We start from the raw sequence: 23,769 nt of genomic DNA on the forward strand, positions 1-23,769 counted from the left end.
GAGTAAAGAAAGCAGGCAGCCATTCATTAAGCTGGGAGGAGCAGAGAGGAGTCGGGTCAGCCTCTATTATCTCTTGGATAGGGGCTTTTTCACCGCTTTGAGCATGTGCCAGTGGAGAAAGTGACACCCATTATGGAGAGCTGAGCCATCGGAAAGAAAATAGAGAAATAAAGAAAAAAGAGCGAGCAAGAGAGCGAGAGCTAGTAATATGAAGACACTGGCATCCTGTCTCGTTCCCACAGGGATCACAAACACACACCATCCAAAAGAAGGGGCGAGTCCAAGCACGACAACGTGAATGCATGTGTGTGCTGGTTTACAAACATTTCTAATAGTCTATTAGGGAAATTCATGAGATGAAGGTGTGTATTCATGTTGACATAGTGGACTTACGGTGAGTGTACAAATTTGAACCTGCACAGACACTGGGTTGGGTGTAATGTACATGAAATAATAATTAGTGAATAGACTAGAGAGGGTGTGTGTGTGTGTCTGACCTGTAATGATAGCAGGTATCCCCCAGCCGATGGCGTAGTAGAAGCGCATGTGGCCATGGTTGATGTTTCTGACTTCAGTGAGCATACGGTAAATGTGCAAACCCTCCACAAACGTCCAGGCAAACGTGCACATGTAGAAGTAGTGCAGGAGGATGGCTATTACCGTACATACAAACTAGAGAGAGAGAGAGAGAGAGAGAGAGAGAGAGAGAAAGACAGTTAATATTTCATGAAAACAAATGGGTTATATTTCACCCTAAATTTAAATGGATAAATAAATAAATAAAAAGGAAGCATATTTATTAAAGTTAGCATATTGTTGTGCTTATTTTTAGGTTGATTAAAGGACAGTGCAATTTGTGACATGGCAATTAAGAGCATTTATAGAACATATTCTAATTATTTTAATACATTTTTAGATTTAGTTTTGGATTAGTTTTAGATTGAGTTGTTATTATTATTATTATTATTACTACTGTAATACAGTATATTTTAGAAAATTATAAGAAAAAAATTGTTTATAAAATCTAACAGCAAAAGAAAAAATATTAATATATAATATATATATATATATATATATATATAATATATATATTATTTTTAATTATTATTTTCTTTTTATTTATTATACAATTAACAAAAGCAAAAAGGCCTCTAACACTAGCTTGCTCTATTCTTTTTCTATTCTATCTATTTTCTTTTTATTTATTATATAATAATAATAATAAAAAAAAAAAAACCTTGCGTGTACTGCGTTAAGCTAACTGAGACTTGTTATAACACTTGCATATCATTGCTTCTTTTGTTGATTTTGATTGCTTCCATTGTCCTCATTTGTAAGTTGCTTTTGATAAAAGCATCTGCTAAATGACTAAATGTAAATGTAAATAATTTTCCAAGGCATCACAAAAATACTACCATGGTATATAAATTTACATAAAAAAGAAAAAAGAAAAAAATATGTAAACAATGAAAATTTTGTCATTATTTCTGTTGTTCCAAACTTGTTTGAGTTTCTTAAGTTGAACACAAAAGATGTTTTTAAATATATTTTGTAGAAAAAGAAAAGAAAAGAAAAACACTATGGAAGTTAATAGCTACCAGCAACTGAAAACATCTTCTTTTGTGTTCAACAGAAGAAAGAAACTCATACACGTTTGGAACAACTTGAGGGCAAGTATGACAAAAAGTTCATTTTTTGGGTGAACTATCCCTTTAATTTTATAGTGCATTATCTCTATTTACACTTTTTATTTACATGCATCATTATTTGCACTTACAGAAAACAAGATGCTATTGGTTTCGATTTACACTTAGTCAAAATAAACAGCATCTACTTTCCCTTACACTCCCTGTAAATAGAATCTACCTTCCTTTTCTCTTTGTGTAAAAAGCTACTACTTAATGTTTTTTTGTTTGAATACCTGGACATGTTCTTGACATGTTCTGTGAAATTCACCGACTTAGTACTGAAAGATCATAGAAGATACAGCTACATGCCATCTTCACAGAGCTAGACCTAAACAGTGTGTCCAACATGTAGCCAGACCTCACATTTATTTAAATAATGTGAAAGTGTGTCAGTATAACTCTAAACTGACCCCTAGTACAAGCAGACACCAGTCACAGCATACCTCCATGAGAAAACCGGCTGGCAAATTTGGAATTTGAACATCAAATGAGAAAAAAAATAATCATAAAAACATAAAATACATTATGTTTTCACAAATAAAACTTCTGTTGTTTCACATGCTAGTAAAGCATCTGTAGCATCTGTATAAAAATCTGAAGTACAGAAAGCTGTAAATGCTGCCCACCCAGTGGCACAATGGAGACAGGAAGATGGTGTCAAACCACGTATAAATGGATTTAAACCATTAAAGCCTTTCTTTACTCAGTAATGGATGACAAATACCCAAAATAAAAGCCACCTCACAGTAATTGCAGCCACTTGTCAAAGTAACCTCAATCCACAAGTATATGCAGTTGTTAATTACAGACTTAAGAAAGTAATTAGTGGAATTTGAGAATGCAAATCTAAAATTCTGGATATCGCTGAGAGGGACAACTACAACATGAGACTCCCTTGATGAGAAGACACAAAACCACATATGAGATGGAAACGCTCACTTGTGATTTAACTTGATGAAAGATCAAACCCATGAAGCCAGTCTTGTAATTTCATTTGAGGTCTTTTGAGTTCCTTCTCACTTTCATTTTACGTTATTTTGCTGTTTCCAGTTTTAAACCCATGCCGGTTTCACAGTAATATTCTAAAGATGAGTCCCTCACCGGGTTGTCAGTCTGGTTGATTCCGATGAGAAAGACCAGCTCAGAGAAGAACAAGGCGGCCACCAGGTTCTTGTGTATGCTGTGGAGATTGGAGCGTAGTTTGTGCAGGATGGCCAGCAGGATGAAGGTGATGAGGAGCGCCAGCAGAGAGGCGGAGACTGTGGTGTAGGTGACAATCTTCAGGGGAAGAACATCACCGTGCTGACAGAATAAAAGAATGGCAGAAAAATTAAATACATGCATATATACACAGACACGTGTGCTCAATTGCACGCACACAGGCCTGTATCATTTCATATCAAAGCGTGAAATAAACTATGTGCATGCAATGTCATGGTCAGTTAAGTCATGATGTTACCAAAAAGGTGATTAAAGCTGCCATAAAACTGTGCGTGCATGTAATATGTTATATATGAGTTACATTAAGAATGTGTCTCTCAAATGGTTTTCAAAACTGTCCTGGAGCAGCCCAGCACTGTCTCCTCATCTAACACACCCGATTCAACTTGTCAGCTCATTAATAGAGACTTTAAGACCTGAAATGTGTCAGAAATGGTAAAAAGAGTTGAGAGAAAATATGAAGCGTGTCAGATCCGTGTCACGTTCAGCAGCGACAGCTCTTAAAGAAATAACAGCCAAAATAACCTAATAACCAGCTGCTGTGATGTCTATTAATCAAATGACAAAGAAAAAAAAAGAGGAAAAAAATAACTTCTATAGCTTTACGGATTCATCTATATTTAATTTAGTATTTAGTGTTTGATAATTTCAATTACTGTATATTTCAGCTGAAGGGCACAGGTAAATATGACACTTATTATAATGGGTTTATGTGAAGATTTTTTTAAGTTCACTTAAATTATAAGTTATTTTTTAAAAGTCTAATAAATGTTAAAATTGATAGCTCTCAATTATACTGTAATGTTGAATGGCTATAGTCAATAGGTAAATATTGGGGGGATGGCCAATTTTATAGAGAAATCAGTATTGGTATCAGTGATACTGGCCTTCAGTCATAAAAAAGATGCCATTAAAAAAAAAAAAAAAAAATACTGTCTTTATGTTGTTTGTACATTCATTTGATGATTGAAAGTGAAATTATTGCAATATAAAAGTTAATGTTAGGTGGGATTAACTGCGATTAATTTCAGATAAATGTGTGATTAATCAGTAATTTTTTTTTAATCGATTGACAGCACTAATATATATATATATATATATATATATATATGGATATAGTTCACCCAAAAATTTATGATGCACAATATATCACCACCATATACTGGCTGATAAACAGTAGTTTTTACTGTTATCGTTATCGAACCGATAAGGAAATTAAAGCTGATAAATAATGCATTATTTCCTTCAAAGACACTTCAGGTGTGCACTGTTTGCCACAATGGTTTTTAATTGCTTGAAATATGATTGGAAACACTTCGAAAATGAAAATCGGCATTTAAAAAAGTTCCTAAAGAGATTATAAAAGTAATCCACATGAATCAAGCAGTTTAATCAAAGTCTTGCATTGGAGATGATACTTTATATGTACAGATTTAATTTAGGCTTTTATTTACATTTAAGCATTGATCAACACACATATGTAGAGCACATCAAATATGGTCAATGGAAGCTCAAACATGCTCATTGCTCGATACATGAGAATCAGTGAGGTTTGTTAATTGTGTAGACTTTCAATGGATAAAGAAAATCTTCTGAGAAAATATTGAAATGATCTTTAATTGTGTTTACCAAAGATGAACGAATGTGAGGGTGAGTAAATGATGACACTTTTCATTTTTGGTTGAACTACCCTATAAGCGATTGGGTACGATGTTGTTATTTTAGCCGCAGTACCTCTCTCTTGGAGATATCCATAAGCACGGCAAAGCTGGTCATGTGATTGCACTGGCAGCTGATGTGGGTGTGGTTTCTGGAGATGAGGTCACATCCTTTAGATGACCAGGCGCCTGTGCCACCAACACTGACATACCAAGACATATCAGACCAGCATTAATCATCTACATAACAACTACTTAAACTGATTTAGGAGATTTTATTTTCATTCAAGTGATATCTAGATTATAATTAAAAATGTGAGCCTATGAATCTGTATGAAGGGGTTGTGACTTACGCGATAGAGTGGTTCCAGAACACACACACTGGTTTAGTTCTCTCCTCCGTCTCCAGAAGGTTGTAGTCCAGTGTGATTGGTCGCTCCAGAGGAATGTGTAATGGCTCGCCTTCACTGTACACAGTTGTGCTCACGATGGGAGTGTTAATGACCGGACGGTTCGGCAGCCTGTGGAAAAAAAGGGGCAACAATGACATGGTAAATGGATCTTCTTAGCATGGCAACAGTGTTCTGTGTTTGACTGTGGAATGCCATCAAGACTAAATATTTGGACATGTGCTTTATAGTTGTACCTGAGACTACGGCGGTCGGGGTCGTAGTGCTCTGGTAGAAGCTGGCCCAGAGATTTATAGATGATGACTGCAGCCACAGGAAATGGAGGCAGACTCTCTGCATGCCTTTTCCTCTTGTTTGTAGCCAGATCATGCTCTTCATCAGAGTTGCTCTGAGATTCTGGATCATCTGTAGGAGAAACTACCAGAGAGAGAGTTCATGTGAAAAATGCAGTATTTATTAACACTCCAATATTTCATACGGTGACTAAATAGTATTACAAAACTACTGAAAAAAAAAACTTTTGCATTCCCTGAGAAACTTTCCATTTGCTTACACAATTTTGTGAAGGAAATAATTTGAGGTGGCAGAATTTGTTAAAAATTGTTAAAATTTCTCAGGAGAAAGCAAATACTTTTGCTAGAGAACTTAAACGTTCTGTAAGACATCGCAAGGTTTCTCAGGGGAAAGCAATACATTTGCGAGTGAATGCAAAAGCTTTGCAAGCAAATGCTAAAGCACTGAATTATATTATTTTACCAATCACCATGTCCCCTCAGGGGCTCAATAGAATTATTCATATACTGTATATCTATTTTAATGTATGTTTTTACCTTTATGCTCTGAAGACCTGAAACTGAATTCTGGGAAAATAACAGATGACTTAAGGTCTTCGGGACAATCCTGGTCAGTTGTTTGAAAACGAGGGATTTTTGCCTCATCTGGATAAATGGTGTCTAGATAATCCACTGCAAAAACTGACAAGTCAAAGAAAAATTAAGGTTAAGAAAAACTGTATAGTGGTCAAAACAATGCACTAAATAAATGATTGAATCTACATTAGTAGCTACATTAGTGATTTTAGAAGTTACTCACCCATATTCTCGGTTACAATGATGAAGGGTTTCAGGTAGGTCTTCCTCATGTTCTGGGCCACAGTGTTGGCGTACTCCTCAAAGTTTTTCAACAGATGTGCCGTGCCTCCTTCTGTTCTTTGTATCTGATTCCAGTGCTCTTTATTACTGGCATCCAAGATTGCGCTGCCAGCCTTCACTATGTTCTGCAAAATTCAAACACATTCGGTATTTCAGGGTAAAATTCGGGACTTTTGAGAGACATTAGAAGTCTGAATCTGGGCCAAGAGGAGACATAATGAATGTGGTTTTAAAACGCATCCTTATCTTAAAACCATGTATCATGATAAGTACGTTCATGTTGCCAGATGTGCTTTAAATGTGGGCGTTTTCATTCTCATGACATCAGTCCGTGTTATTTACACTAATCCACTAAACCTCAAGGCTAAAAGCTCACAATTTTGGGCTGCCAGAGCTCAAGTACAGAAGAGACCAATAGAAAAATGCCCATAACATCCCATTGTTGGTATAGCTGTAAAGAATAGTAAAAGTGCTTGCATGTGCAAGAGTTGACGTCATAATGCACAGGGTTTTGCTATGTGGTTGCTAAGGTGTTCCGAGTGGTTTTTAACTTATTGCTACGCAGTTGCAAGGTCGTTCTGGATGGCTGCTACCTAAGTGCAAACTAGATTACATTTACTGAAGAAAATGTCCCTGGCAAGCACCAGTTACAAGTCAAAAGAGCCCAACCCCAAGTCTTTGTAATATTTTGGATATTGTGATGTCTACAATGGGCACTGCCAGTATAGACAGCTCTTTTAATTATAATGGGACCTTATTTAATCGCGTCACGACTTGCCGCATGTGTCTGGTGTTAGAAAAATTATGTCTCCTCAACAAGTTGGATAATTTGAGGTATAATTCGTGAAGCAAAAATGGTGTGGCAGAGTGCAGTTTGATAGCTTGTTTAGTGGTTTGTTCAGATATCGAACCCCTCCGTATGAACTGAAGCAGATTATATTGATAGTAGAAATGGAAAACCAACCTCATTGAATTTGGCGTCACGCATGGCGGCCAGGTTAAAGCCCTGCTGCTGGCTCTCATAGTGCAGGATCCAGGAAATGAGCTGGTAGGTTGTCTTAACATCATTTCCATAAAATGACTTGGTCTGGTCAGTGGCGTTCTGTAACATTCGAGCGATGTCCTTTGATTTCTGCCCATCCATTGTGGATTCATTACGATGCAACTCCTCATTCTGGTCGAAAAGAGGTGGGATATGAACAAGAGGAAGGGTTAAAGAGAGGTTACTTGAGATGTTTTTGTGATGACCACAACAATATGAACTTTTCATGATTTAAACCTCTAGATCTACCAGTTTCTTGAGGTGGGAGAATGTAATGGTGGTACAGTTGAAAAGTTCAGGGGGCAGCCAGCCTTTCTCATCGCTGCAGTGTCTGACAGCAGTGCCTAAAGTCAGTTAGAAAACAATATAATTAATAATTTAATAAATAATTATATATATATATATATATATATATATATATATATATACACACACATACAGTATTTAAAATAAAAGCTTTCACTTAAGTACAGTTTCAGAAGTTTCTCAAACCGAAACCTCACTCCAACAAGCACTTGGGTAAATGTGTCTTTATACAAGCACTGCCAAGTCGTGTCCCACAATACTTTTGTGTTTGCCAACTAGCTCCCTCTAGAGACGAGGCCTCATTAACATTCAGTTACCCAACCAATAAAAAGATCTAACTGCAGAGTTCTGCCAATGAAAATTCTTTGTTAACAGGGCTGGGTAACGTCAATGAGGGGTGGCAGTGCCAAGTGACAGAAAGCCACTGAAAACAAAGGCATTTGCAAAAGTTTAAGCCCATTATTTCACTTAAATGTCATACACTAAAATATAAATCATTGTAGCTAGCCATACCAAAATATATAACTAATTTTCTTTTATTTTGTACCTAATAATTTATGGTTACACTACTTTGCATTGTTCAGAATTGTAATATTTATAATAAAGTTAGTCTGAAAAAAAATCTACTTTGTTGTTGACGCAAACCTAAATTAATCTGTCACAAAACAGACTCTTATTTTCCAAGTTTTCATTGTTTAGCTTGTATATGAAAATTTAGATATTCATTGTCAATTTGTCTCAATAACAAGCCCAGTATTACTAACCAATAGATCCCTTGGGACAGTTCATGGCAACTGGGCGTCCAAAATTGGTCCTGGGCCACCATATTCCAGCATCAAAGGCTTTTGGGCAGCCCTCATACACAACTGAACGGTAAAGACAAGAAACATAATGTTACCCAATTTGTACTTTATTAGTGTAGACCATTGATCCTCAAATCTGGCTCGCGAGATCCACTTTCCTGCAGAGTTTAGCTCTAATCCTAATAAAACACACCTGAGAATGCTAAACAATGTCTTCAGGATCATTAGAAAATCACAGGTAGGTGAGTTAGAATAGGGTTGGAGCTAAACTCTGCAGAAAAGTGGATCTCGTGAGCCAGATTTGAGGATCACTGGTGTAGACTGACAATGCCACATTTGTCATTTAAACTCAAAGCAGGGAGGAAATCAGTATGTACCCTCACAACCCGTGCCGATCACTTCAGAGAAGGGGTTGTCACAGCGATTGCACTGTCGCCCAATCACACCCGCCTTGCAGGGGCACTGACCAGTCTCTGGGTCACATGTGCGAGAACTGGCGCCCAAATGGAAGCAGTCACAGGGGAAACAGGTGTCGCTGTTTTTCGGTTGATAGTAGTTGTCCTGTGTAAAATAGGTGTATGGATAGTCTCTAAAACATCCATTAACATTTGTGGACAACAAATCTGGACCAAACTGAAAGGCTTGGGTAATTTATGTCAAATTTAGTCTTCATACCTTGCAGCGGCATTCTCCAGTAGTCTTATTGCAATCGGGGTTGAAGCCTTTGCTGACATCACAGTTGCAAGGGCCGCACATGGGGCTGCCCCACCAACCCCGAGGACATGGTTTTTCCACCCTGTGTGCAGAAAAAAAATAAGTATTATCAGCACAATTATTTTTGTTTGGACTGCAAAGTGACATCATTGACAAAGGTTACACGTTTTAACCTGTAACATCTGAACATCTCATTCTCAGATCACCAATGCATCAAGCAAATCAATCAACAAGTAAAAACCTTCCCATCAATCATTGGCAGGATTTGTCATGGTATGGAGATCAAGAGATTAGATGTGAGGGTTGGCAGACTTTAGACGATAAGTAATAACAGAACACTGACGACTGGAAACTGATGAGAAACAGGATTGTGCCTGTTTGTACAAGCGAAAAAAGACAGACTGCCCAAGCAAACAAATTTTAACATAATTTTCTTGGGTGGTCGAAGACTCTTCTACAGGTGTATGTATGCATAGTTTATCCTGCGCTTTACACATAAAGCAGGTGATTTAGAAAGCCATAGTCTCCAAACATACTGTAAAAGATTGGTGAGTCAGCAAGGGAAATGGCTCAGCAGGGGAAAACAATGCAACAATATAACACAATGAAATCATGCATAATTGGAATAGCATAATAAATTGGCATAATAACGGTTGTGTGTACAAACAATGCCAGTGCAAATTCATCTTGGTAGAAGCTGGGCAAATTGGATAAGCCTATGCCATATTAATAACTTTTTATGGTAATAGTAATACATTTCAGTTTGATTTTAAAGACATTTTTATTCATTTTTCTTCATGAACATTTTTTGGTACTGTTTTGGGTCACACATGTGACATCTCAGTCCTGAAGTACATCAACATGGGGCAACAAGTTTGCAGTTTGTTAACAGTTAATAAAGTTCAAATTGTTAAATGTTTTGTTGTTTTTATTTTTTCAATGATGCTCAGTAAAAGGCCAGTTGGAGGTCAAAGATAAGTCCATTGTGGATTTATTTCAGGACACTGAGGCTAAGGGAAAAAAATCCTTCTCTGCAATCCTCTCCTTAAAATGTGCAGACAGCAGGGCCGCATGGTGCTTATTAACTCAACATCAGGTGCTAGCAGCGTGTTTGGGTCTTAATCTAATTGAGGACAGTCATGTCAACAGAACAAGTACAGAAACAAAGGAAAAGACGTCCCATGTGTAAGTGATGAGACAGCATGACATTCATCACTGATCAGAGGGTTTAGCAGATTAAATATGAAAATAAAAGGAAAGGTAATAATTCTGTGGAGCTTGTGTGGACTTGTGACAGGGTGTATTGTGTTGTTTTCCCTTGATTTTTGGAGAAGGGCCAACACAGAAACAGACACACCCACACACACACACACACAAACACGAACCACTGGAATGAAGATGACTTCCATAATGCAAATCATTTACACTGACTGACACACTGCACAACTGCAATGCGAAATTTCAGACATTTGAACATTTCGCACTAAGCAATTTTGCTCTCTGGCAAGAGATCTTTTTTCAAATCTCAGAAATCAACACGAAATACTTCAGAAATCTCATTGTTACAATGTAAAAATCCCATTGCAGTGCTTCAATTCCATTCTATCCATCCTGTTATTAAGTAAGTTACAATGTAAAGTCAGCTGGTCATTATCACAATATAAACCCTGATAGGGTTACCAGGACACTGACACAATATAAATGTGCCCCACTTTATCCTCATACATACGCTATACTTGCTTAGTATACTGTATACTGTATAGCATATCTGAACCGCTTGATTGCTTGTATCGTTGTGCAATGTAAACTATATTATTGCCCAGTTCTAATCTGGTAAATGTGACTGTAAAGCTGGTCACACACCGGACGAGAAGTGCAGCGTCGCATCGCACCACGTCTTTAAAATTCAAACACATTGTTTTCTATGCGCACAGTGGCAGCGCCATTCGGCGTCTGTCCGCAGTGCCTAGAAACGATTCAAAACAATGCAAAGCCGTGACGTGGCATGATGCGACGTGGTGCTGCGCTTCTCGTCCGGTGTGCGACCAGTTTAAGGCATGAAGATATTCTGTAACGCTGGTTAACAATGTATTGTGAAAAGTGGTATAAAAATGAATTTGACTCACTAACTAAAAAGACCATGTTTAAAGAGGTCAGTTTAATCAGCAGTAACCTATGGAAGCTTGGTTCCACCATGAAATAAAAAAAATTCAAAAACCCTAAAAGATAATTGCGACTTTTTGCGATTTCTGACTTTTTTCTCAGAATTGTGAGATATGAACTCATTTGCGAGATATGAACTCATTATAAAATCAGAATTGCAGGATATATACTCACAACTGTGAGAAAGTCTGAATTGCAAGATAGAAACTCACATCTGACTTTTTTCTTGTCATTGCGAGATTGTATCTCGCACTTTTAACAATTTTTCTCACAATTGCAAGTCTGTATTCTGCAGTTATGACTTCAATCTTCAAACCTCAATTACAATTCTAACTTTATAGCTCGCAATTTCTATATTTATATCATGCATTGTTAATCTTATTGCTCACAAATGCAAGTTTATATCACATAATTCTGAGAAGCCAAGTCCTTGAAAAACCTCACAATTATCTTTTTTAATTTTTTCATTCAGTGGCGGAAATGGGCTTCCATAATAACCTGCTACTTAAAGTTTACCTAAAAATTCTACTTTAGTTCCAAAGATGAATGAAAATCTTATAGATTTGGAATGACAGAATTTCCATTAATTTGTTTGACCAGCAAGATTCATAGGTCAATCAGCTTCATTAGAAATCTAGTCATGCTAGTTTGATTAGCAGTATGGCTATGCTGGTCCACCAGCTTTACCAAAACCAGCACTAACTAGAATAAACAAGTCTAGTCTTATCTGGTATTTTATCCGGTATGCAACTTACTTGTTCTCACAGTACTGTCCATAGTAGTCCTGACTGCACTCGCATGTGTAGCCGTGAGAGGAGCTCGGCTTACGAACACACGTGGACAAATGCTCACAGGGGTTCAGATGACATGCATCAACACAGTCTTTGCCAAAGAAACCTGTGAGTGACAGAAAGAGAAAAAGAATGAAAGAATTTGATGAATGCCTTCAAACTGAAATCAGATGCGTCTGTACAGATGCAGTGAATGTGATGCAGGTGTCAGTACCGGGGTCACAGACGCAGGTGTGTGCATTCCAGTCATCTGTGCACTGGCTGTTGTCAGGGCAGATGTTGGAATCGCAGGGGTTGGCCATATCGCATCCTTCTTCCACGTGGATCTTTAATGCCTGCTGCATGTTGATGTTAGCCGTGTTGGTGGCAGTCTCCCCCATCCTTACACCCTGTGACACATTTGCATAAAGTCATTAATGATGAGACTTATTCATGATGAGATTTTCTTCAGGGTCACGCACCAAATTCATCAAAAGTGTGGTGTCAGGGATTTTGTTTTTTAAAATAAATGCTGTTCTTTTGAACTTTCTTTTCATCAAAATCCTAAAATATACAGTGGTAGCCAAGATTATTAGAACACTATATTTTCAGCTAAAAAAATGGTTTTAAGTCAGTTAGCGGTCTTTTGCTGTAGTGTGTCAGTAGGAAAGATCAGTTTACACTTCCAAACATTCATTTTGCCATTAATTGTAATAATCTAGTGAGATTTTTGTTTGCACAAGGAGTCTGACAACAGCCAGTGCTCCACACAGAGATCAGATCTCATCATCAGACAGTCCGTCTGGAATGACATGAAGAAATAGAACAAACTGAGACTAAATCCAGAAGAACTGTGGCAACGTCTCCAAGATGCTTCAAGAAACCTACCTGCAAAGCTACCTGAAAAACTACGTGCAAGTTCACCTAGGGCAAAAGCTGCTTTAAATGCAAAGGATGGTCACACCAAATGTTGATTTAATTTAGTTAATAGAAGTTAATTGATAAAAGAAAATCTATTTAGGCCATTTTTTTTTTTTGACAGCATCCTCATTTTACAGCATTTTTACACAAGTGCTTAAAACTTTTAACAGTACTGTAGCTTTGCAGATAGGTTTCTTGAAGCATCTTGAAGACATTGCCACAGTTCTTCTGGATTTAGTCTGTCTAAGTTTATATATATATATATATATATATATATATATACATAACAACTGCTTACTTTTTTTGTCTTGTATACCTTTTTTTGTCAAGAATAAATGTATTACACATACAGTATATGATTCACGACTGCCACTGTATCATGCAAGTAGAAAGATTCAAAGGCTTTCTCTTGGCCTCACCTGCATGCATCCCTTAAAACCCTGCTCGACGCTGTTACTCTGTCCCAGAAGTCCACCAATGAACAAACTCCTCAGCTTGAGTCCAGGCAGCTCGTTTCCGATCTCTGCTGACCTCTGTAAAGCATGGAAGACTTCAGTAAAGAGGTTTTTAGCAAAGGACTGTTCTGTTTTTGTTTAAGGCCACAGAACTGACCATGAACATGTCGTAGTCCAGGTACACATTTGCCATGTACTTTGTGTCCTTCCCATCTTTGCTGCTCCTCAGCTCCACAAGGAGGTGATGCCATTCCCCGTCATTCACTCTGACTTCTGGGAAATCCAGCGTGGCCACTTTCTGCTCTCCCAGAAGTACTTGAAACTGCACATACTTGTCCCTTATCTTAGAAAATTTCAGGAAATGTTTTAAAATGACAGTCATACCTGATTAGGAAATGGTATAAGAATGAAATTACATCAAATAAGAATGACCTGTATGACATTTGACACTCACCAGAAGGTTAACTTGAGATGTCTCGCCAGCGTTGACTTGCATTAGGGTTGCGGATCCAAAGCTTTGTCTGGTTCGAAACATTAGGCTGATGTACCAGGGCACAGCGATGGTGATATCAGGGTCATTCAATGACACCATGGCACGACCATCAAAGTGCTGCGGCGAAGGCATGACTGCAAGAAAGTAAGAAACAATTTATGACTGACTGCATAAAAAAATTGAGGCTTTTTTCCAGGAAAATAGAGCCTTTTGGCTCTGAGCCATATAATTAAAGGAGTGGAAAAGCCTTAAACAAACCAAGACTTATCAGCGATGTACTCCCGTCTACTGTTTGATTTGTGTGCAGGCAAATCAAATAGCAGAAGTGTGATGGTATGGAAATGCTACAGTAGAGTTACAAAGTCAAGTGAGGACTCGAGAACCCTTCAGCTATGAGCCCTGATCACTGGCAAAAAGAGTGTGAAGAATCTCTACACTAGCACAATCCACAGTTCGTGCTGCATCCTTGAAATCATTCTGTTATAGTAGACATTTCCCTGAGAGAGAAGCAAAGAATTAAAACCGAGACTTGCTAAGTCCTAAAAAAGCAAGCCTCAGTAATATTACATTCAAGCTTATGCTTTTGACATACGCTTTACTGTGATTAACATTGAAGTCAAGGCCTCATTTTTATCACTTCACACACATTCACTGGGAATCAAACCCATGGCCTTTCCCTTTTTCTTTTTCAAGTACTTTGCTCTGGAGTTTGAGCTATATACATACATGCATACTTTGGGCTTGATCCATGATTCTTGAAAAACTGTAATATTTCTGAAATTTGAAGATGCATAATGAACCAATGCAACACAAATATTTCCAGACGGCACTAACATAACAATTTAAGAGGTCGCCAAGGAACTGCCAGCCATTGCAGGCAGAATTACGTGTTTTACTAGAGATGGACATTCTATCTGTCATATGGCAGAAGCGTAGCGGTGATAATATCTAATTTACGCTCTGCTCGCTCTGGAAACAAGCCATTAGCTGTAAAACAGCGCTATCCTGTAACAAAAACAAACCGCAAAATTGGGGCTACTTCAGGCATCCATCTAATCAGCATCAAAAACAACACCCTTTCCTGGCAGGCATGCTTCCCTGCCAAAACATAAAATTGGAGAAGGCTGTTTCAGTCAACATGGTTGTTTGTTAGATGATGACATGACTTGAACATCCAGAATTTATAATGGAGCGCTGCCCCAACAGGCCTGTGGAGGGACCTGAAAGAGACCAGCGTGATTCATGCTATCCCCTCTTGTTTGGGTGCCCCAAGCCTTACAGAACGTCCAACCGCAAAAAAACAGCCAGTGGCGATGTCAGGTACACTATCATTTGGGTTGTTCAAACACATGCAAACACACCCACTTTCAAACACAACTGTCAATTAATCACAGTAGAGTTGTAAAGTAGTGTGTAAAGTACTGTTGAGTATGTATCAGAATTGACTGCCAAAGATGGCAAATGTGGCGAATTTATTTGGCCTGTAAACTGTAACAAGCATGTTTTTCTAGGCAACAAAAGCACTGACTTCACAAATCCACCAAAGAATGAGGTAAGAACAGAAGGTCCTGTACTTCCTGTAGTTGTGAGGAAATGTGGGAACAGTCATTTTAATCTAGACTGACAGTTGCTCCAAAACTGACAATTAAACTCTGTTGCAAAACCTAATGAGCTGTCTACTTAAAAAATATGTTTTGTTCTAAGATTCCTCATTTTGAGCCAAATTTAAGATGGCTTTGCTGTATCTTTAACAGAGATGGCAAGAATGCATTGCAACAAGCAAAGCAGAAGAGTTGAGGGAAAACTATTAATATATGTCATTTAGGACTATCACAATATTAGCTTTTAGATAATAGTGGCTCCCGATAGAACTCACAATAATGAAATTATAACAATATCTTTTTAAATTTTGAGAAAAAAAAACAAAAACAAACAATAATAATCAGTCAAATTCATCTTTAACTTTTTTGTTTTCTTTTTTTCTGGTCATTCAATCACACTCAAAAAAGCATAGAAAGATTAAGAGAGAGTTTAGCGCTGGATTATTTATGATGTGTAATATTTACATGAAATCAATATATATATTTTTTTAAATATCACTGTTATCAGTATATATTGCTACACCTCAAATATTACTCAATACCAAAATCTATTTCACCCAATATTTGTGTGTGTTATGTATGTTTATTACATAATCAAACTGTTACCTTAGCATCATGCTAGTGTAACTCAAGTTGAGAAAAATACTGATTAGAAATATACTTATATTTCATCAATTAGTGAGAAGTATCAATAAAAATGGTTAAATTGAATAAAAATTGAATATGTTACCCAACATTTGTGTTTTTTTCTACATTTATTAGAGTATCGAGGCGAAGCTAACATCAAACTTTTTTTGTGAGAATGCAATTTGTGTGGGCTGTTGAATTGCTAAAAATGTTTCAAAGTAGTCACTTATGATGTCTTTTTTAGAATGTTGCCTCAGCACATTGTTATCTGAGGATTTTTATTTCGTATAAATCTGAACCTAATTGCATCTGGTTTTAACGTTTGCTTTGACCCAAAAGGCCACAACAATAGGTTGTAAAGCCAAAGCATTGATTTTGTTGGCACTGAGTGACTACATTATCGTGCAGAGCAGAGGCATTATGGGAACTGCACTGGCAACTCTACTCAAATATTGCTCAGAAAATGTGGAGCGTATATCCGTAAGGTTGATTTGAGGCAGAAAAGGAGAGAGAGCAGGTCCTGACTGATGCTTATCTGTGAAGACATTTCCCTTTCAGGAAACACCATCACATTAACGCCACTGCCTGCTTCCTTTAAGTCCATGAGCAATCAACACCTAGTTCAAAATAACAAACGCATACACGGATGCTCGACGCATGCATGCACATGCATTCATGTCCATTGGCACGCTACCAAATAGTCCCACCTACCCTGATCGCAGTTCTTGCCGCCCCGGCCTTCAGGACAGTCACAAATGTAGGTGTTCCACTTATTTTCACACTGAGCGCCGTGCTGACACAAACCCTCATAGCAGAAGTTCTTCTTCGCTGGACAGCCTGACAGTGCAATAAATATATCGGTTTTGAGTTACAACAATCTAAAAACAAGTTCACAATGCAAACTATAATTTTGAATTGTTATGGTTTATGTCAGACCTTCAGTGGTGCCGTTGTTGGCGATGTAACTGGCCATGTCGATGGATTTACTGTCAATCATCAGGTTCCTCATGCAACCCACAAAGTCACGGTTTCGTATGGGGAAATCCTCTGGAAGGTTGGGCACCCCGCCAAGCAGAAGAGGCCCAGTGAGATCCAAAGACCTGAAGAGGGAAAACAAACTTTGACTTTTTTGCCAACAAACTCTCCAACAAGTTAATGGCATCAAAAGCTCACAATCTAGTGAGCTGTCCTGCTTTCTACTATCTAAAGCCTAAAGTATACTTTGGTTTTTATGCATATGCTAGTATTATGTGTAGACTCCGTGTGCATCAGTACAATATGCCCGATTTTTCATGTGCCTTGAATTTTTTACTAATTAGTTGGTCCACAAGGTGGCAAGGTGGCCCAAGAACAACAAAAACAACAATATACCTCTGAATTGGTGAGCACTTGTGTGAGGGGGGTTACAAAGACTTCAATAACATTTTTATTTTTCACAACTTCTGGAGAGAAATAGTGCAGATACTTGACAAAGATTAACCTTTTTAGTGCAAATTTGTTGAGTCCACCAATGTTATGTGCAAACTTATTGTAAAGTGTCACCATTTATTTGTTTTTGAAGTAAGTCTCTTATGCTCACCAAGGCTGCATTTATTCAATTAAAAATACAGTAAAACTGTAACACTATGAAACAATATTACAATTTAAAATAACAGTTTTCTATTTTAACATATTTTTCACACGATCATTCTAATATGCTGATTTGGTGCTCAAGAAGCATTATTATTACCATCACCAATGCAAAGAGTTGCTGCTTAATATTTTTTCTTTTTTTTTCAGGATTCTTTGATGAAAAAAGATCAGATTTTTATTTATTTTGTAAACTTTTCTGTCATTTTTGATCAAAGCAATGTTTCCTTGCTGAAAGTATTTCTTTTAAATAAAAAAAAAAAAAATCTCACAGACCCCAAATATTTGAATGGTAGTATATTTAATACAATTTCAACAAAATTTGATCAAATTCCTCAACAACATAAACATTTATATGATTTCCACCAGTAATTCAGTAATTCAGAATAAATCCAAAATTTATTCAACAATTCGTCTCCTCCCTGTCTCTCTGTGTCAACGTAGTGCCATTTTGGAGAGCATCCGATGGACGCAATATGTGTATGCTATTCTCTACAAAAAGTATTCTCGTCGCTTCATAAAATTCAGATTGAACCGCTGATGGCAGATGGACTATTTTGGCTATGTTTTTTATACTTTTCAGTGCATTGACAGTGTAATTTACTTGGCAGTCAATGGGACAGTCACAAACCTCCCGGTTTTCATCCAAAATATCTTAAATTGTGTTCCGAGGACGAACAAAGCTTTTACAGGTTTGGAACGACATGGGGGTAAGTGATTAATGACAAAATTTTCATTTTGGGGTGGAGTAACCCTTTAATAGTTAGTAAGATAGTTGTTAAGCCTGTCTGAGTGACATCTCTGAATGGATGAAAGACCATCACCTTCAGCTCAACCTTGCCAAGACAGAACTGCTCGTGGTCTCAGCCAATCCATCACTTCACCACAACTTCTCTATACAGCTGGGTTCGTCAACCATAACTCCTTCCAGGACGGCCAGGAACCTTGAAGTTGTGATCGATGATCAGTTAAGCTTCACAGACCATATTGCTACAACGGCCCCGTTCCTGCAGATTCGCCTTATACAACATTAGGAAGATTAGACCCTTCCTGTCGGAGCATGCCGCACAACTCCTTGTCCAAGCTCTTGTTCTCTCCAGACTGGACTATTGTAATGCTCTCTTGGCGGGCCTTCCCACATGTACTATCAAGCCTCTGCAACTGATCCAGAATGCAGCAGCCAGAGTGGTCTTTAATGAACCAAAGAAAGCTCACGTTACCCCTCTCTTCATCACGTTACACTGGCTACCAATAGCCGCTCGCATCAAATTCAAGGTACTGACGTTTGCCTACAAGACAACAACTAGGACTGCACCAATATATCTAAGCTCACTAGTTCAAACTTATGCACCCTCCAGAAGCTTGCGTTCTGCAAGTGAACGACGCCTTGTGGTGTCATCACAAAGAGGTACCAAATCCCTCTCACGGACCTTTTCCTGGACTGTGCCCAGCTGGTGGAATGACCTCCCAATCACAATTCGAACAGCTGAATCTTTATCCATTTTCAAGAAACATCTAAAGACGCATCTTTTTCGCCAGCACTTGACCAACTAATACTAACACTTACCTATTCTATCTATTTAAAAAAAAACAAACAAAAAAAAAACCCTAGCTACATGTACTGTGCTGGGCTAAATGAAACTTGTCATGGCACTTGTATACTGCTGCACTCTCGATGGTCTCATTGATTCTATTGTTCTCATATTGTACATCGCTTTGGATAAAAGCGTCTGCTAAATGATTAAATGTAAATGTAAATGTAAATGTTAAGTTTAGGTATTGGGTAGGATTAGGGATACAGAATATGTGCTTTATAAGTACTAATAAACAGCCAATATGTTATTAATAGGCATGCAAATAAGCAACTACTTAATAGTGAAGATTGGTCCCTCTACTAAAATGTACCAGACCATCTGATTCCTCTTAATATCACAGCTTGATTAAAAGCTTTACAAGACAGAAGCAAGACAGGTGAAAGTGGGCGTGACCTTCCTTAACCAATCTGTCAATCACAGTGTCCATGACAACAGAGCCATGGGAGTGGAATGTTGCCATGCAGTATAAAACAGGTCAGTGCTTATCAGACTGGAGCAACGGGTTAAACCTTCACATTTATATGTTGTTCTTTCTTTGAAGTGTTTTAATGCACAGCCCTGTTCCAGCATGCAACAACTTCTGATGCTGCAATTGCCACCTAAAATATGAGAAGATCCTTCACAAATGAAAGATTTTTGGACATGTGTCCTAAAGGTCTCTGAATGGGCGTGAGAGAGTTAAAAGTGTAATTACGAATAATTACCAAAGGCTAATTATCAAGAGAATGAGCTCTTGTTTGATTTACAGAGAGAGAGGTATAAACTCACTTCTTCTGTCCCGTCTGGGTGCCCTGGGCAGCGCAGGAATAGTTGCCGATCTGATTGCCGAAACGCACGGCCATGGAGATGTCACAGTCGTCCACCGCGACTACTGCCACCTTCTCACCCGACGGCCCTTGAGGCAAACCCAAATGACTTATCTTAGGCTGAAAAGAGAAGAAATAGAAAAGAAGTTACAGATTAAAAATAAACAGGATGAGCACAGATTCACAGAAACACTAGACTTTTTATACTTTTTGAAGACAATGAGAGTGTTGTTTGTTCCTGCAAAACTAGCAATACTTTTTGTTATGCGCTTTCTACTACCCTTGTGAAAAAAAGTGTGCGTAATTGTATTCAATGTACATTTTCATGACTGTTTTTTAACATACACTTAAGCAGACTTTTAAACTGTGCACTTTGTTATAGTTTTACTGTATTTTAAATCATTGTTTAATAATCGTTTATCATGCTTTAAATAACTACACTGATTTTGGTGTTGACTAACTTACTAAATCATGTGTAGAGCACTTGATTACAATTTTAACTATAGTGTGATATTCAATACATTTAAAATGATTGTATTTTAAATGCACTAAATTCCGATATCACCATTAAAATGGAATAAAAGTTTCAATAGAAATAACTAGTGCTGGGCAACGATTAATCACAATTAGCTATTACATTTTCATTTTATTGCAAATAACATGCATTTAAGTGTCCGAAAACATTACATTCAGTTCATAAAAAAGCATGCTATTAACATAATAAGTACTCTTTTACCCCACAAGGATACACAAGTAATATGTAATGAGGTTACACTGTAAATAATCCTATACATCACAAGCTGTGTTGCAGATTCCTGCCTTTTTTATTATTTTTTTATTCAAGTGTTGTAACAGATGCCAGGCTCCTGTAATATGCTCATCTCATTTAATCAATAATAGCTGTACATTTCAGAATTATTTCAGTTAACACCTTTCATGTAAACTTTAAGTGATGAATTTCATTTTGCATAGCGACTGGATCAAATCTTAGACCTATTTACGATATAGTTTCTTTTTGTCCCAGCAAAGTTTATGGACTGAAATACTTGTGCTAAATCTCATTTCAGAATTCTATTTCATGAGTATGTTCCTAATATCCGGATGTTCACAGAATCCTGTGCATTCGCTCACAGATCAAAGCTGTTTACAGGAGATATATCTATGTGCCATATGTTGGCTCTAAACACCTAGCTCAGGGCAGATGTGGGCCATCTGTCTGATTGTGTAATGCACGGCAAGAAAGTGACAGTCAGAAAGAAAAGTTGTGTTGTGCGTAAGCATTCACTCCCAGCATGGCACACTTTCCAATGCACAGCAGCTTTATCTAAATTATCACTGCCACTCCTACAGAAATAACTCTCTCCTACTGCAAAAGCACTCACACTTTCCATTAGGTGCCATCTAAACATGGCACAATTTGAGTCTATTTTTCTTTTTGCCTTCCTGTTGATATATATTAGTTGATTTTTATTAATACTAACAGATTTCGACTTGTTATTAGAACCATTTAGAAGCTTTTTTACTATGCCATTATTTATTTATTTTTTTTTTTCAACTTTTCAAATGCCTATTATTTAGATTTTATGGTTAGCCATGTCCTAGACCAAAACTTCCAATCTTAAACTAGGCTCCATAAAATTCTACCCAGGCAATTATACTTAGATTAAGAAGACTTAAATTAGACTATTCATGAAAAAAAAAATCCAACAAAATTATATTTAACCATTACAATTGTAAAATACGATGACTACTACTAATAATAATAACAATAATAATAAGAGTGTGACAAATATGTCTTAATGTTTATATTTTAAAAACGCAAGGACCAAAATAGCCCATAGAAAAATGGGCTATTTAAATACAAATTTTCTTTCCTACTTTTCTACTTGTCTGTTTGTCTAGCCATAGATATATTTCATTAGTTTCTCATGGAAATGTGAAGGGTGAATAGAATGGGAATTCTTAAAGGGTGTGGTCTCAGACACAAACCCCATCAGGGGCCCAGAATAAACAAAAGCAGCTTCAAAGATCTTAAAAAAGGAGTCTGTCTTTCAAGGGAAACACACACTGTTTAGGTGAATTTTGCCGCATTAATCTGGCCTGTTTCCAGCAGGATATGAGGGTGTGAGGTATTATTCAGATGGATATCTCTGCTCATGCTGGGTGCTTTCAACACATATCTGGCTCATAATCTAGAACCACTTGTATATACTCACTTTGTATACTTGTACGGCATGCTTTTTTATTTATTTACTTATTAGTACTACATCTAAATCTTATATTTAAGATTTATGTTTTTATTGTTTATATTTACATCATTTATGTTAAAATTTAACGTGTAGAAATGTAAAAATGTAGAAATGTAATATTTTTATATGCAGTTTTAATTAAATGTAACACATTTATTTTTAGATCCAACATTTAAGATTTAACTTTCTATTTAAATATTCAAAAATGTAATTAGTTTAAATTTATGTCTGTGGAAAATATCTCTATTCTGACACGCATGCCACATATTCAGCTTGGGAACTGACTTTATTTAATGGGTCTCATTCATTATACTGAACAAAACAAAAAAAATGTTAATTGTTCGTGCATACATTCCTATATGAACTATTGTGCTGAATTTATAACTTAAGTAAGAATGGTTTTAAAATTGAGTTATACAAAAAAAAAAAAAAAACGGTAACACTTTACAATAAGGTGTCATTTATTAACATTAGTTAATGTATTAACAAACATGAACAAACAATGATCAATGCATTTATTAAACTATTTATTAATCTTTGTTAATGTTAGTTAATGAAAATACAGTTGATCATTGTTTATTCATGTTAGTTCACAGTGCATTAACTAGTGTTAACAAACACAACTTGTGATTTTAATAATGCATTAGTAAATGCTGAAATTAACATTAACTAAGATTAATAAATGCTGTAGAAGTATTGTTCATTCTTAGTTCATGTTTACTAATGTTTTTAACTAATGTTACCTAATGAACCTTATTATAAAGTGTTACCAAAAAACCTATATCATCTGACTTTGATCACAATAACTGTGTGCTTTGTACCGTATAGCACAACACAGTCCACAACAGACCAGGTCAAGTATGTTCTCCCCACTGCCTTTGATTTAGTAGCTCAGCTTCATGCTGCTTGATTTCACCAACTAATTTATCTGACCTCTTAATCAGTGAAGTAGAAGAACAACACTCCAGCTACCAAACGCTGCAGGAAACCACTGTTTTTTAGAAAGCCGCCATCCGATAAATCACAAACAGCAACGATAAGACACGGTTCACGATTTGATGAATGAGACCAAATGTATTGTATTGTATTAGCAGAGTGACCTGGAACATGACTTCAAAATGGATTCATTAGTACATGTTATTCCAAAAACAAGTCTTTATAATGTTTCATCCAAATGTAACTCGCTCTTGACTGAAACAGCTTTCAGCTTTCTTGCCCACACAGGTTATAATGTTAATCAATAAGCAAATCACTTCTTATGTGGTTTACATAGTGCATTTTCATTTTGAACCGGCATTTTTCAAATGAAAATGATCCTTGTCTACACTGGCGTTTTCGCTGTGTTTCAGAAATGACCTTTTATTGTTTACACGGTCGTCCAGTATACGCAGAGCGAATGTGGACAGCCATGCCATCGTTTTCAAAAGTCTCCGTTTTGGTCGGTTTACACTGAAACGCAACCCCAGA

General features: G+C 37.0%; 1 protein-coding gene across 5 annotated transcripts in view; it reads right to left on the minus strand.

Annotated features, from left to right (window-relative positions):
* The window catches only part of celsr1a (cadherin EGF LAG seven-pass G-type receptor 1a), a 97,374-nt gene that overhangs the window by 10,402 nt on the left and 63,203 nt on the right, over window positions 1–23,769 (minus strand). For all 5 annotated transcript variants that reach the window (XM_058773764.1, XM_058773765.1, XM_058773763.1 and 2 more), the window contains 20 exons: window positions 20,016–20,173; window positions 16,960–17,123; window positions 16,735–16,860; window positions 13,757–13,929; window positions 13,460–13,645; window positions 13,267–13,380; window positions 12,162–12,336; window positions 11,912–12,053; window positions 8,955–9,075; window positions 8,657–8,840; window positions 8,241–8,342; window positions 7,420–7,514; window positions 7,093–7,302; window positions 6,070–6,253; window positions 5,808–5,951; window positions 5,214–5,394; window positions 4,921–5,088; window positions 4,644–4,770; window positions 2,790–2,990; window positions 498–672 (listed from right to left, as the gene is read on the minus strand). In XM_058773764.1, coding sequence (XP_058629747.1) covers window positions 498–672; window positions 2,790–2,990; window positions 4,644–4,770; window positions 4,921–5,088; window positions 5,214–5,394; window positions 5,808–5,951; window positions 6,070–6,253; window positions 7,093–7,302; window positions 7,420–7,514; window positions 8,241–8,342; window positions 8,657–8,840; window positions 8,955–9,075; window positions 11,912–12,053; window positions 12,162–12,336; window positions 13,267–13,380; window positions 13,460–13,645; window positions 13,757–13,929; window positions 16,735–16,860; window positions 16,960–17,123; window positions 20,016–20,173 — 3,130 coding nt within the window. The remainder of the gene's footprint in view (window positions 1–497; window positions 673–2,789; window positions 2,991–4,643; window positions 4,771–4,920; window positions 5,089–5,213; window positions 5,395–5,807; window positions 5,952–6,069; window positions 6,254–7,092; window positions 7,303–7,419; window positions 7,515–8,240; window positions 8,343–8,656; window positions 8,841–8,954; window positions 9,076–11,911; window positions 12,054–12,161; window positions 12,337–13,266; window positions 13,381–13,459; window positions 13,646–13,756; window positions 13,930–16,734; window positions 16,861–16,959; window positions 17,124–20,015; window positions 20,174–23,769) is intronic.

The sequence above is a fragment of the Onychostoma macrolepis genome, chromosome 04 (genome assembly GCF_012432095.1).
Source record: "Onychostoma macrolepis isolate SWU-2019 chromosome 04, ASM1243209v1, whole genome shotgun sequence".
NCBI lineage: Eukaryota > Metazoa > Chordata > Actinopteri > Cypriniformes > Cyprinidae > Onychostoma > Onychostoma macrolepis.